This window comes from Crinia signifera, chromosome 4 (assembly GCF_055691185.1).
Source record: "Crinia signifera chromosome 4, ASM5569118v1, whole genome shotgun sequence".
Taxonomy (NCBI): Eukaryota; Metazoa; Chordata; class Amphibia; order Anura; family Myobatrachidae; genus Crinia; species Crinia signifera.
This window is the reverse complement of record NC_139220.1, coordinates 210643947-210659847: the sequence shown is the minus strand read 5'-3', so window position 1 is coordinate 210659847 and position 15901 is coordinate 210643947. Positions and strand designations below refer to the sequence as shown.

The following is a 15901-nucleotide window of genomic DNA, read 5'->3' as shown; positions in this document are numbered from 1 at the left end:
CTAAGCTGTGCGCATGTGCGCGCGCACACACCTCGATGAGCGTGCGCACAGACATTACAAGTGAGCACATAAAGCAGCAGTGGTACCTTTTTGCAGTTGTGCACTCAATTAATGTGTGTTTCCCCAATTAACTACATTGTGTGCTGTATTTTGAATGTTTAAATGTTTAATATCATTTTGAAGTAAAGTTAAAGCAAATGCTGAACGTCATTTTCCAGTTATATATAAGTGACGCACGAAAATGTAAATTTCATTCCAAAATTGCACAGCCAAAATCTTTAGCCGCACACAGCCTTCGTAAAATTAGAGGGAATATTGGTCCCGGTGCCAGTACAATACAAATGACAGGCACTGGGACCAGCGCATGCGCAATACCGATATACAGTAGGTACTGCGCATGCTCAATCACTGTTTTTGCACGGCAGCCCGCAGAAAGGCATCCCGGAGGGAGGGAACACCTTCCAATGGGACTGGCAGGTTGGACTTCCAATAGAAAGTCACTGCCAGTCAGAGTGAAGCCAGTGCAGTCTCACAGACTGCATCTGGCTTCACTACAGTAGTGGATTTTACCTGGGTGGGCTGCAGCCCTGAGCCCATAGGTAAAAACCGCCACTGATCACATGCGATCCCAGCAAGGGCTGCGGGTCTGGCAAATCCTTATTGCAGTACTTCCGATCTAGGGGCTCCAATACAATACGATTTGCAATTGTTCATCCAATTTATCAGCTCAATGCATCACAATCTGATGAAATCGTGCAAAATCACACAAGTGTATGGCCACCTTTAGTCACATTTTTAGGGATAAAATTTGCAAGGGGTAATTGTTTAATGATACCACCTGCTGGAAGAACAGCAGAAAATGTTGTTTGTTTGTTTGGTTGTTTTTTAGCTTGTTTTTTTATAGGATAATCATAAAGAGAGTATGTTTGTTCAGAAATTCAATTCCTGCTTATTAGAAAACATGGAAAAACAAATAAAACACTGAGTCATAATCAGTGAAAGACAAGGCAGCTACCATAATAAGATACCTCCCAACATGACCCTGTCCAGGAGGGACACAATGCTCTGCTCCTGGACTTTCCTCTTAATTTAGGATTGCCATCATTGTGGTGAAGCACCTTTCTTATTAGTTAACCTGTTCAAAAACAGGTGATGGCAATCATACATTAAGAGGAAAGTCCAGAAGCAGAGTATTGTGTCCCTCCTGGCATGTTGGGAGGTATGCAATAAACAAAAACGGGTGTGGTATAGCTCATAATGTCTAGAACAAGGGTAGCCAACTCTAGTTCTTGAGAGCTACCAACAGTTAAAGTTTTCCAGGTCTCCTCACAAGAATCACAATGAAGTTTTTAGCTCCACCTGTGGATCTTTTAAAATGTGTTAGTCAGTAATGAGTGCACCTGTGTACCTGCGAGGTGAGCTGGAAAATGTGAAATGTTGGTCGCTCTCGAGGACTGGAGTTGGCTACCCCTGGTCTAGGTTGACACATACCTCCCAACATGACCCTCTCCAGGAGGGACAAAATGCTCTGTTTCTGGACTTCCCTCTTAATGTATGATTGCTAACACCTGTTTCACACAGGTTAAATGATAAGTAAGGTGCTTCAACACAGGTGATGGCAATCATAAATTAAGAGGAAAGTCCAGGAATAGAGCATTGTGTCCCTCCTGGAGAGGGTCATGTTCGGAGGTATGTTGACAATGACATGCACAAGGTTGACACTGGAAAAAGGTCACTATGCATTTTTCATGTTTTTTTTTGTGTCAATGTTGGCACCAGAGGAACACATTCAGCGCCTGTGCAAGGCTTTTCAGCATCCTAGACAAAACCTTAGCTTACTGCCCCCACCTACACACCAATGAAGACTTTCCAGAACCTCAGATGAATGTTGCGTTTTAGAAGTTTAACAGTTTAATACCTGCTGTTTACAGGCCCAGCAACAGTGGGGGTCAAAGGAGACAGCCATCCCGGGCCGCTACGAGTTGGGGAACCTCAAGCCAGCCCTCTGATTAGCTGCCGGTTTATGGAAACTGCTCCTCCTGAGACCAGGTAGAGGCAGCAGCGGACACATCATGGGGCAATGTCTGGCAGATACATAGGCGCTGCAGCTTCCCGCTATGTCCGGAAGTTTCTTACCCCAGATGAGCGCTTCCTACTGTTCTCCCAGTGGCCAAGCAGCATGAACAAGGAGGGATGACACCGGCTTCGGCTGAAAGTTATCCTCCTGTCAATGCACCAACGCCTGCACCACTTCCACTCCAAAAGGTGGGTGTCTGCTCCTCGGAGAGTTTTTCCCACTGCTAAGGTCCCCCCACTGGCCAGAGGCTGTGGCTTCTGCTGTGCCTGCAGCTGCTTCTAACCTCAGGGACGGGCCCAACATTCCTATTTCTTATATAAGAGCTGCTCTTTGTAAGTCACTATTAACTGGAAAAAAAAAGATTTTTACATTAAATAAGCACTTCTTATTTTACAGGACATGCTGGAGATTGTAGTGCTCTAGCAGCAGGGTCTTGCAAAGGGATGCTGTCAATTTACCTACAATCAAAATCCCGAAGGTCAAAATACCGACAACCATTGACTGACGGTCAAAATACCGACAAGGTCAAAATACCGAAATGATTTTTTTTTCATTGAAACTGACTTGTACATAATTTACCATCCCAGTGGACATGGAGGGGGAATATAATAGTGTGCCCGAAGCACGGGGTTCATGTCGACCTATGTCAACATACAGACTCAAAAAAAATTATGAAAAACGTGTCTAATTTTTGACCTGACTATATTTTAGATATCGGTATTTTGACCATGTCGGTATTTTGACCATTGGTCAATTGCTGACGGTATTTTGACCGTCTGGATTTTGATTGTAGGTAAATCATACCAAACCCTCTTGCAAATGCTCAACACTATTCTGTGGCCACACCCCTTGCCCAAGAAGCCCCCCCCCCCTTATGTTTTTGAAGCGCACACACTGCCCTTTCTTTCAATATGTGAGGAGAGGGCACCAATTCTCTTTCTGGTACAGGGAACCAAAATATCTAGTTACAGCTCTGTGCACAGCCACAGCCACAGGCGGGCCCCATGGATCTCAAGACTCTGCCAGTAAAATTGCCCATGCTAGGTGCTGTTTGGACGCTGGTTAAAGTGGATGGTGGTTTTTGAAGATTTGTAGTGAAGAAGGTGGTGCTGTCACTCCACGTGGTGTGGGGGGTCATTATGGGGAGTGGGTTGAAGAGAGTACTCCTATTTGCAGGGTGGATATGTAATGATGAAGAGGGTTCACCAAAGCGGGGCGGTACACCCACTGAAAATAATTGATTGGCTTCAGCTGTCTTTTCATAACGTTCAACAAGGATGCCTCTGCCAGAAGTGGAGCAGAGCATATATTACACACAAAGCAATAATATATGCATACAGAGCCAGATTAAGGTCTAAATGGGCCTGGAGCTGAAAATTATCAAGGGCCTATTATGCGCAATAATAGGGGTTGTGGCCAGCACTTAATAATGTGGGGGGCTTGACCAGTGTTCTGGTTGGGCGGTCTGCTCATGGGTCTCTATTTGTGTAAATACTTTCAACTAATTATATATGCCTGGAAAAGGCAGGCTGCTGGCATAGGAAAAATGTAGGAAGATATATTGGCGGGTGCCCTCCAAAAGGTGCACCCGCAGGATGCCTATGTCCTAAAATCCTAAAATACTTGCGGGGTGAGGCGGCACTCCAGTCATAAAAAGAATACTGTAAGACAAAACTTGATAGACAACATTTCAGCATCTTTTATGTGGTCATCTAAGTTTACCACACCATATACCGGGATGCGGTCAACATGCCGGTGGTCGGAATCCCAGCGGTCAAAATACCGATGCCAAAATCCCGACCACTGCAATGCACTTTGTCCCTTTATGGGTGTCCCCCGCAAGGAGGAGCGATCCACAGCCCCCCCTTGTCGGAATTGCGGAGGTCGGGATTCCGGCGTCGGTATTTTGACCGCCGGGATTCCGACCACCAGCATATCATACCGGACCCCATATACCCCTTATACAAATCATGCAACAAAAGAGTAACCCCTTTATATTGTACTTGCCTCTTAGACATTATGCCACATGGAATGAGCCAAAATTCACGTTATGCCACACAGGTTAAGGCAAAATTTTGCCACATGAATTGAGCCAAAATACACACTATACCAAACAGAGTAAGCAATAATGCACAATATGCTTCATAAACGGGCATTGCGCGCCAAAGGTGCGCATTAAAAATTACACCATAATGCCCATTACATGTTAAGCCACACACCATAATGTCCATTAAGTATTATGCCAAACACCATAATGCCTATTAAAAATGATGCCACATAAGTGCTGCTTACCTATATGCTCATTGCCAGGGGTTACATGCTCATTGCCATGTGGGATTGCATGCTCATTGCCAAGGGGGAATACATGCTTGCGGTAACTGGAGGACAGCCGCCGCCGGGCAGAAATGACAGCCATTGACAGCCGGGCAGAGAGCAGGGGGCTGCCCTGCTGTATTCAGAGCAAAGCAGGTCCCGGCTATTTGAAATAATACCCCTTTCACACCAGAAAATGCGGGGATTTACCCGGGCTGGCCCCTATTACACCAGCCTAGTTCCTGCATTTTCTGGTGTGAGGAGGGAAAACTACCCCCCCCCCCCCCCTTTAAACTTTAGGGGTAGTTAACCAGTATTATCTTCGGAACCAACTGACCCATTTGCATGTGGTCTTCTAATGATTTTCAAATGATTTTGGTCCTGTGAAACTGGGGCATTTGGTTCCAGAGAAATCTGTCCTCAAACAACATGAACAGCCATGAAATGACATTTCAAACATGAAAAAATCGTTTTACCCGCAATATCTCTAGAACCAATGAACCCATATGGACCAACCTGGTATCAGATTGAAGGCCCAGCAATTTGAGTTAGAATGAGATCAACCTCGAGCTTCTGTGATGCCGTTGGAACCAGGTGGGGGTCGGAATTAGCAGGTCTCATGTTATCCTATGGGGAAAACGTTCCAGCTTTGCCTGGCGGTATCTCCGGTTCCCGGGGGGCTAGCAACGCGGGGCCAGGCTTGTTGGAAAGCCCTGACCCTCAGCTATCAAATGGGCCTATTTAGAGAGTGGGCCTGGAGCTGTAGCTCCATAAGCCCCATTGTTAATCCGGCTCTGTATGCATATAATAATATTTAGCTGTTGTTTTTTATGTAATAAATACAACTTCTTTAAGAACTGGACTCCTGATATATTGATTGTATCACGATTGCGACAACATAGGAGAAATTTCTTTGTCAAAGCATAAAACAAAATAATAATATATAAAGAGCTGGAGGTTGACAGCCAGGTCACATCGGCTGCTGCTTTCCTCCAAGCCGCTAGGGGTCCCCAGTGGCAGCGCACTCGGGGTTGTCGCTTCCGCCTCTTTATAGCTTTGCTCCCGGCATCCTTTGCCCTCTTCTACCATCTCGGTCCAACATGGTGGGTTTCCTCTCTGAGTGTGTCGTCTGTGCAATCCCTCACCATCCTCTTCCCGAGCCCCCTGAGACAGCTGCATCGGAGCCGAGTTGGGAGCCTGACACCCAGTCCGTGCTTCGACTTCATGTGTTAACGTCGACTGTCTGTCCTAGCCGGTGAAATCGAGCAGTGACCAAGCCCGGTAGAGCGTCATTGAGGCCGGCATGCTCTGGGGTTCTGCGGCTCCTTACTAAGGCTTTTGTGCAATGTCGACATGGTGCTTACTTCAGAATACTGGTATCTTGTGCTCCGTGGGTGGGTCTGTGGGAGCCTCCCCTGGTTGTGTCAGTAGGACAGGCCGGGGATTGAGGCCTGTCGCTCCCTGTATGGTAGTAGTGCTGGTGGTGGTGGTGCTGCTGCAACGCTTACACCGCCGTGTTAGCCCGGCAGGCAGTGTGATAGCGTATGTATAGTATGTAGCTGGCTCCTACTTAAGCGTCATTGTGTTTGGGACGTTGAGCAGCCACATTGAGTGTTCTGGTTATTTGAAAATTCCTGTTACCTCTGTCTTCGCTTTATGTAAATGTTTGTTGTCTCCCACACTGATTTCAGGTTGTGTCAGACAATTTTAAGTCTATGCAGTGGGGGTATTAAAGCATGGAGCGAAATATAAAATGCACCTACCTCTCCTCTCAAATACAGCCTATAAATTGATTTATCTGACTGGTTAGTGTCTTGGTGCTGTTCCCCTGTATTTGCAAATACTCTCTGTATGCTGCTGTACTGTTAGGGTATGAAGCTAAGCATGATGTACTTCTATCATGTATTCCCATTATAGGCTTTACACATTGGTGCTCTTGTAAGCATAGATTTTCTCTGTACATGAACTTTGGTGATTGCTTCTGAAAGCAGTTTGGAAATTGTAGCTGCCTGGAAGCATTTACTGTGGACTCTAGGCACCGAATGCTGGTCATCATGTAGCTTGTATAGATGTTCTAATGTTAAGCTGGGCACAAACAAGACAATTTGCTCCGTGAGTGATATTGTCAATTACAGGTTGAGTATCCCTTATCCAAAATGCTCGGGACCAGGAGAATTTTGGATAACGGATTATTCCGTATTTCGGAATATTTTAATATTTCAATGATGTATCTTGAGGTATCTTGCATTTATGTTGTACATTTACATCAAACACATGAAATAAACACAAATATATTTTATTTGTGCATAAAACAAGGTTTCAAAACTTGAAACAAAGTTTGTGTACTATCTCAGGCACTGAATTTGAATGCCAAGCAATCATTATCTTGTACATATATAGTGCCAGTTACATATCATTCCCTCAGTAGTGCTGTTACAGATGTCCCCAGTAAGTTTTTATCAAAAAAAAATTTTTTGGTTCACTTTCTGGAATGTATGGTTTTCGGAATAATTCAGATAATGGATATTCGGATATGTGATACTCAACCTGTATTTCCCTTGAACTCCAATGCTAACAATATGGTGTTAGTGTTGAATAATAGCATAGATACTGCATAGTCAGATACAGTCTTGGTTCAGTCATTGCTCATTTATTTATGTTTCCAACACAGGGACGCGTGAGGACAAAAACAGTGAAAAAGGCCGCCCGGGTCATCATTGAAAAATACTACACCCGGCTGGGCAATGACTTCCACACAAACAAGCGTGTGTGCGAGGAGATCGCCATCATCCCTAGCAAAAAGCTGCGCAACAAGATCGCTGGGTAAGATGTGATGCAGAGAGCAGTCTGTTCAGTTTATAAGGTGCATCAGCTAGTGTCCTTGACAAGAGATCCTGTTTATGCTGCATAACCAGAACTAGCTGTATGTGTAGGCTTGCCATACTATCCCTTTGATACAAGACAACTACAGTATAGCTGTGTACACACGGGGGCGATAGGGGCTGAAATCGCTGGAAATATGGTCGCTGGTGACCATATTGCCTGCGATGGGAGTGTGCACCAGCGATATATCGCCCGGTGCGCGCTCCCGTTTTTACCCCTATCGTGATCGCTGGTCACAGGAACATGCTCCTGCGACCAGCTGATTTCCACTGCCGGGCTCCACCTGGCAGTTTCTTTTTCATCATCGACCATTTGTGGTCGCTGATGAAAATGAGAAACTGAGCAGTATATTGCTCAGCAATATATCTCCCCCGTGTGTACGGGGCTTAAGACTTACACAGGTTCTGTGGCTGGTTAATTTCAACATTGCATTTAACCTGGATTCAAACCATGTATCATGAATTACAGGCTTACTTATTTACAGTTTCTTATATAGTGCAGCAGGTTCTGTTGCGCATTACTGTTGACAGCGATATAACAAACTGGGTAACGACCGACATGAAGGTAGGAGGGCATATTACAGCAAGCCTAAGTAAATTATTATTTACAGTTTCTTATATAGCGCAACAGATTCCGTTGCACTTTACAATAGTAAACAGAGATAAAAAAAAACTGGGTAACAGACAGACTTGGGGGTTAGAGGGCCCTGCTGCAAGCTTACAATCTATAGGGATATAGGAGGGAAACACAAGGACAGGCATCAGTAATAGCATAGCAGTCCCACCAAGCTACAAGTCCAGAAGGGAAGCTATAAAATACATAAGTGCCTCAGAGGGTTATGCTTGTGGTACTTAAACATGATAGGCTTGCCTGAAGAGCCTGACTTGCTTCTGTTTTAGCATTTTCAGTGTGACTGATTGCATCCTACCCACTGGCATTTTCATTGTTATTCTAGTGGCCTAAAACACCTCTTTGCTTGCTATGTTCCGTTATCAAACGTATTGATAATGGGTATAGGGTACTCTGACCCTAGTAACAAAGATGCCGCACGTGTTTCAGTCATAGCCGAAGACACTCTTTTAAACACATGTAATACATGGATCTATGGTTTATGACCATCATTCAGTGTTAAATGTTTATAAAGTCTAGTCCAACCTGCATCGAAAGTGATTGTGGCTCGGTTTGTGACCCAATCATTGATACTGCAGGGAGAGCAAAACTGAGCGCATTTCCCGTGTTTGCTGTGTAACATGGTACCTGCCAAACCCTGTAACGTTCAAACATGACTTGTATTTTGGACCGTATTTTTTAGCGCATTCTTATGTTTCGGTTTACAGTGTCTAACTCACCTCTGCAGGTATGTCACACATCTGATGAAGCGCATTCAGAGGGGCCCAGTCAGAGGCATCTCTATCAAACTGCAGGAGGAGGAGCGAGAAAGGAGGGATAACTATGTCCCAGAGGTCAGTGTTTTCCACACAGAATCAAGTTTTCAGTATCTTGGTTTTATCAATTGGATCAGACGTCAGAAGTAATAGGTCACACATTATTTTTAAAGCTTTGACTAAACTTGGCTGGTTTATTTTGGTGGGTTTCTTCCCTTCCCCCTCTCATCCTCTTCAAATGTATAGAGTTCTTCAATGTTATGGTAACATTTATTTTCACACTGTAACCAATGTACTTGTGCCATTATGACTCGCACTTTATCACCATTTATGGCTTAATACATCGGCACCATAATCTAAGTAAGTGCTTTGAGTCATTTTAGAGTATGTACTATTATGTTAAACCTCTGTTCTCGGTCCGAGTTATGGGGCCTGCACACATAGTGATCTAGGTGCATTTTTTTAGTGATCTCACTAGATTGCTAAGAAAATGCCCCTAACTCACTCCTTGGTATATATTCAATTGATGCCACACCTATTCTGAAATTCTTTTGACGAAATGGATCCAGCATCCATTATTCAATGCAGCTGGCAAATCCGGATGTCTGATTTGGCCGCTGATTTTATGCTCACCCAGCAGGTGTGAGGACCGGGTGAGTGCAGTGGCAGGAGGGTACGGGATCTGCTGCTCAACCGGCGCTGTCCTCCCTGACTCAATCTGACATCTTTTCATGTCTGAGATTGCTGGAAACATGGCCAAAACCTTTTGGTAAAAACCAGCTAGCATTGAATAGATTGGAACCACTTCTGATCTATTCATGTCAAACTGCTGTCTTTTCAGCAAGACTGCAGTTTCAACATCAATTAAATATACCCTCGTGTAGGGGCAATAGCAATGTGGGACGATCGCCTGGCGATTAATATCCAGCGTGCTGGATACTAATCGGTATGGGCCGAAGATCACTGGCCCTAACAAATCGCTCAGCACATGGAGCATCGCTGTCTGATGAGCGATCTAGCAACGCTCCGCATATCTGTGTAGGCCCCTTTTTTTTCCCCCTTATTATATGGTTCACTTTTTGTTGCTTACTTGTAATCTGGGTCCTTCTGTGCTAGAATTGGTTAAGAATCTTTGTTCTAAAGCGGCATACACATGCAGAGGTTTGTGCTAAGAAATTTTGATTAAGCAACAAAAGTCCAGGTAGTGGATCAGAATGAGAGATTGCGATCAGTATCTCTCATTCTGTACACACAGATTTGCAGTCATTTGCTAAACAATCTGACTAGATTTTGACTGCATGCACTGATTTAGTTAGCAAGAGATATTTAATCTCTTGGAGCATACACACAGATCTGTGCTTACTTTCTAAGCAATCTAGTCGGATTGCTTAGAAAATAGCTCAAATTTGCTATTGGTTTCCCATAAATTTTTAAGTGGGGATAATGATCCTGTGGTAAGTGCTCGCTACATATGGAAAGATTTATCCTTTTGTGTCTATGGACCAGTCCAAGTTCTCTTTCTGGTCAGCCACATGCTAGTGCAGGCTTTCCCAACCACGGTCCTCAAGGCACACCAACAGTGCAGGTTTTGTAGATATCCAGGCTTGAGCACAGGAGACTTAATTAGTATCGGAGGGATTCTGATTAAACCATCTGTGCTGAAGCCTGGATATTACTAAAACCTGCACTGTTGGTGTGCCTTGAGGACTGTGTTTGGGAATGCCTGTTCTAGGGTATTGTGAGAAAGTTGGCCATTTTGCCCTCAGGCCAGAGACGTGTTTTTTAAATTGAGCTCTGTTCTGATTCTTTAAAATGATGGAAGTTAAAGTGGTTAGACGGAATCTTCTAGTGTCTGGACATTTGGAGTTCACTTTGTAATCAAAATTAAGGGTACATGTGTATTAGCACATATGGCGTACAATGAGATACGATTTTTAATTGTATAAGCACACTAATGGGTGCTTTCAATGTTAAATGCACCCCCACTATCAACGCCAACCCAAAGCGTGGCATGCGCAGCGGTACGCGTCCTCCGACTTTTTCATACCCCCACTATCCATGTCGGTGTGGAGTTGATTTTATATAGTGTGGCGAGCGGCGGCGTTTTACTTTACATGTATTACGCGTCCTCTCGCTGCGCTCGCCACACTATATAAAATCAACTCCACGCCGACATGGATAGTGGGAGTATGAAAAGGTCGCATACTGGACGAAAAGGACGGGTACTGCCACCCCTGGCGGGCTCGCCACGCTTCGGGGTGGGGTTGATAGTGGGGGTGCATTTAACATTGTAAGCACCCATTAGGGTGCTTATACAATTAAAAATCTTATATGGGGGCCCATTAACATTGAAAGCAACCATTAGTGTGCTTATACAATTTAAAATCTCTCATTGTATGCCATATACAATGGTATACAATTCAAAATTGTATAAGATCGGGTCGCATCACATACCATATTAAGCCTTATGGTATACGATGGGCGCCGTGATAATACAAAAGTACCAAATTAAGTATGGATGCGCAGATTCATATTTACCTGGTTCTCAAAAGGGAATCTTATTGGCTATCAGTTTTCTCATGTTTTGGCTCCAAAACATGTGACAGCCGGATAGCCAATAAGAGCCGTTTTGAGATCTAGGTAAATCTGGATCTGCACATACCTAGTTTTAAGGTTCTGTCATATGTTTTTGCATCCATCTAAAGGTTCACACAGAGTACTTTGTGATGAGGTTAGGTATTTCTCTCATAGCACCTCAGCAGTGTTTACGTTTCTTCCCTCTCGGCCAGGGGTGGCAAAGCTGTAGCTCTTGAGCCTTATGCGGCTTTGTTCTTAATGAGATGCATCTTTTCTTAATGAAATATTGCGCTGTCAGAAGGCAAGCAGCAGTTCCATGGAAGCTGCCACACAATATCGGTCATCTCTTCCGGTCTCTGTTAACAGTGGCTGTCAGCTCTTCAATTTTCCGTCCCACGCACTGCTCAGGTCTCTGAGACAGGAGTGCTGGGTTTGGCTTTCCTGCCTTGGGAAACCTGGTCCCCTTGCTTGTATGAAATTATAAAAGATGCCAGGGAGGATCCTTTTAGTGGCCATCTTTATTTCAGCTCCTCTGTGCTGTTTGTTGCTCATTCCAGTGCTTCACCCTATTGGACCAGCTAAGCTATTTTAGTCACTAGTGGTGGGGATTGATTCAGCTTTAGGCCTAGCCTGCAATCGAATGCTGCAAGAATAATATAGTAATGTCAGATGCCATTTAAATGGGTTGGCAAGATTAAAATAAATGTGTTATATTTTAAATGGGCTGCTGGTTTAATATAAAGATGATAATAAAAAAATGTTCTGCTAGTTTGAAGCAGAGATGTCACCGGATGGTTTTATATATCCAGAGGTGCTGCTTGTAGTTAGGCTGAAACCCATTTAAAAATGGGGTGTGGGATCCAGACCACCCATTAATATTTTTTGCATGGTATCTGCACTTTATCTGACATAACCTATTTTTTTTTTGCTCATATCCTCTGGTTGGTTGGCCACCCGTGCTCTAGGCCACTGTAATGATCCTGTCCTTACTTTATCCCCACAACTTTTCCCATAAGTTTACCTACTCCCTAACTCAAACATTGTGTAGCACTCATTTTTTTTTTTTTTTTTATAGTCCTTGCCATTAACACTTGTTGATCAATATTTGAGGCTATGGTATAAATGGTCAACGGTCGATAGGCTGACACAAGCAACAGTTTGACATGGAAAATGACAATGAGTTTTAATGTTTTTTTTTTGTTTTTTTTGTATTACATTGTAGCTTTCACTATGCAGACTCCAAATTAGTGTAGCACGCCCCCTTACATGGCTCACTCACTCTCCTTGCTTCAGGCAAGGTGCCTCATTTGGCTACCACTGCACTCTGCAAACTTTGCCATTCCAATTTTTTTTTTCTTGTCAACCTATTTATGAAAGCTGTTCAAAATTCATGTAGCACTGGTCTTTATCTTGGATATAAAGGAAATCCATCTGGAGGGCCTATAAGTGACGCTATATGATATAACCTGGTGTTTGCACCAGGGATAACTTTCTAAAACCTACAAGAAAATCGGTAATTCTAAAATGGAGTGAAAAGCTTGCAGGGAACTAGAGGTGTTTGCTAAGGTAGAAATGACCAGGTGGAATTACTACAGATTGGATTTTGTCCATAACCACTTTGGTCCGTACAGGCACTTGCTGAAGTGTCCGCTGCAAACCAGAATGGCATCGTATAGCAGTCACTGTTCCTGCAGGTTCCTTAATTAGCCCTACTTGCTTCTCAGTAGTATTTCTGCAGTCATTTTCCTTTATCCACCAGTGTGCTTGCTTTTGAAGACAGAACATAATTGGTAGATTAACATGGCCAGCCAAGGATTAGTATGTAGATTATTGGAACAGAGCAGAATCTTTGCTACTGATGTTTGTTGCCCACAATTGGTTCTTGAACAGCTGGTGCTCTCTTACTTTGGAGAGCCTAGATTTTTATCGGATTTGGTCAACAAAACTTATTTTTTTTTTTTTTTTTTTTATATACTGTTAAGTAATGTCAAGTGATAATCAGATCCCAGCCTCCATTCCTAATTCTACAATCATGGGTTTTGTTGGACTGATAACCCTTATTTTCATGTTTTTGTATGGTGTTCTTATCACACAGATTTATATATACACATTTGTATTCTATATAATCTTTTGAATACTCATTTATGAGCATCCTTTTTGTGTTGTGTGATCCAACCTGCATCGAAAGTGATTGTGGCTCTGTTTGTGACCCGATCATTGATACTGCAGGGAGACAAAACTGAACGCATTTCCCGTGTTTGCTGTGTAACATGGTACCTGCCAAACCCTGTAACGTTCAAACATGACTTGTATTTTTAGTCCATATTATGTAGGTTTAACTATGTACTGAAATTAGACCTTTTAATGTAACGTTAATCTAGTAAATTTCATGAGTAGGACTCTCTACCATGTTTTTGTAAAATGAGACCAATTCTATTATCTCATGCATTTTCGCACTTTGTATTTTAAGCACTATTTAGTTATCAACCCCTTTTGTTGTAACATTGCCTAGGGAGAGCATTAACAATAGATTTGATACACGCTAGACGAAAATATTGTTAATATCTTTATTGTGCGTTTCTGTACAGTCTGTTTAGGAACCTGCTTGCATTTCATCTGTTCATTTACCTGTTTTGTCATTTGTAGGTATCTGCCCTGGATCAAGAAATCATTGAGGTTGATCCTGACACCAAGGAAATGCTGAAGTTGCTGGTAGGTGCTGTGAAAATATTTCACCAAGGATAATCTAACAAATGTTTTCAATGGAATATAAATTTGATTTGGCCATTTTGTAAGTCAGGAGACGTTGGTATGTAGAGATTGGTCTGACACCTGCATCGAAAGTGATTGTGGTTTGATCTGTGGCCCAGTCATTGATACTGCAGGGAGAGCATAATGTGAGACTTTCCCGTGTTTGGATGTCACTTGTACATATCAAACCCTGTATCTTTCAAACAGTTAAGATTATAAAACTGTGTTGCTCCTAGAACCTGTAATGTAAGTCGGTTTGTTACACCTTTTTGTTTAAATGTACCTACTGCAGGCTTCTGTAGTACACCTGTCTGTTGGTCCAGCTGTCCTCAGAATTCAGTGCAGTATCTGTAACGTAAGTTCTGTGTAGTCAAACTCCTAACGTCATCTATATCTTATCTGATTTCAGGACTTTGGCGGCCTATCCAACCTGCAAGTGACCCAGCCTACTGTGGGGATGAACTTCAAAACACCACGGGGTGCTGTTTAAATGTTTGTATTATACCGTTTCCAATAAACCTGGGAAAACCAATTGCATGAAGTGTAATTCATTTAAACTATTGTGTGAAAACACCAAGTTGCTGAATTAGTCTGACTTGCAGCAAGATGTATGAGACTAAAGGAAAAAAAAAATATCGGTGCTAGATCCCCCTCAAACACACAATGTCTATTTAACGCGTTATGGGTGTAGACCATATACGCATCTGCAAAAGTACTGAGTTTATTAAAATGTGAGTAGCTTTGCAGATGGTTCCAGCAGTGGTCAGATAGGGAAATGCCTGAGAAACAATAAAGGAAAAAGTATATGGGACGCGCTGGAAACAATGTATAAAATTACTTAATTATGAGATGGTTAATCTATAGTTTATAATTCATATATCTCATAGGTTTGATTTAAAAAAGAAAATGACAGTTTGTCATCCTTTTGGTGAGGTAGATGTTTTAGGAGTATAGTGTCCTGTTTGAGGGAGAAGGGGAACTCCCTTTTTCCTTGTCTGGCCAGACAAAAATTAAAAATAGAAAAATTATAAAAAATGGGAGAATTCTCCAAATACCTGCTTTTTGTAGTCCACCCCAATTTCGGTGTTCTGTTGATGGTGACTGCAATTTGTAGGTTTGGAGTATCTTAGTTTTCATTATATGACTTGAGTTACTCCGGTGCTTTAGCAGGTAAATTCTCAGTGAGGTGGAAATATCAGCCAAAAGTTTTTGTATACAACTCGTTTCTCTGCCTCCTTGGGGTGTCAGCGGCTTCCTCAGATATACAAATTGAATATCTCTTAATAAGCATTCATTGAATGCCTAATTCTCACTGCTGATATAAAGCAGATGCAGCTGCTGCATTTGGCCCTCTCCTTTTCACATAGCAGCACTTTGAGAACTCTCCCCTATCCACCATATAGTGTGACCTCTCTAAAAGAAGAATTCTTTCTCTCGAGAATAGAAGAAGCCTTGACAAGGTTGTTACAATAGTTACATGTTGATTCCTTTATCTTGGGGGACAAAGCTGGTTGACTATATTTGATACATTATAATATTGACTGTAACTTTTTATTAAAGTTGGACATTAACTAAATATTCAGGAAATATGTGTTCATGTGCGCTTTTGGAGGAGGATCAATGCAGAAAGCATTAGATGTAATTTCAGCAACATTGGGGTGTCTCCTATCGGCCCTTACCATCTGCAATTATCGGGTATTATGGAGGCACTTGAAGTAGAATCCCTGATAACTAACTCTCGGCCCTATTTTTGTCTAATGCTTGGCTCAGGATCTTGGATCCCATGTGTCATCACCTGAAAATGGGTAACTTACCACAAGGTATTAATAGGCTGTAGTTGGATAGCCTGATAAAACCAGTGATCTAAAATGGCTATAAAAAGGCATTTGTAAATCAAAGGCAATAAGGATACCTA

The 15901-nt window shown here is 42.7% G+C and overlaps 1 protein-coding gene and 3 non-coding genes across 6 annotated transcripts in view; all 4 read left to right on the top strand.

Annotated features, from left to right (window-relative positions):
- Positions 1-5380: 5380 nt before the first annotated feature.
- Positions 5381-15901, top strand: part of RPS17 (ribosomal protein S17) — an 11721-nt gene continuing 1200 nt past the window's right edge. The window contains exons 1-5 of one of the 3 annotated variants that reach the window (XM_083183702.1): positions 5381-5493; positions 7062-7213; positions 8631-8736; positions 13882-13947; positions 14396-14478. In XM_083183702.1, the coding sequence (XP_083039828.1) occupies positions 5491-5493; positions 7062-7213; positions 8631-8736; positions 13882-13947; positions 14396-14476 (408 nt within the window). In that variant the 5' untranslated portion in view covers positions 5381-5490 and the 3' untranslated portion in view covers positions 14477-14478. Of the gene's footprint in view, positions 5494-5723; positions 5747-7061; positions 7214-8630; positions 8737-13881; positions 13948-14395; positions 14519-15901 lie in introns of those variants that run through there. The other 2 variants (XM_083183700.1, XM_083183701.1) reach the window with 2 other exon arrangements.
- On the top strand, positions 8427-8556 carry LOC146076807 (small nucleolar RNA SNORA71). Its single transcript, XR_014474203.1, has one exon. It is a non-coding gene; the product is annotated as a small nucleolar RNA SNORA71 (small nucleolar RNA).
- Positions 13410-13538, top strand: LOC146076806 (small nucleolar RNA SNORA71). The gene has a single exon (XR_014474202.1). It is a non-coding gene; the product is annotated as a small nucleolar RNA SNORA71 (small nucleolar RNA).
- LOC146076805 (small nucleolar RNA SNORA71) lies at positions 14066-14192 on the top strand. The gene has a single exon (XR_014474201.1). It is a non-coding gene; the product is annotated as a small nucleolar RNA SNORA71 (small nucleolar RNA).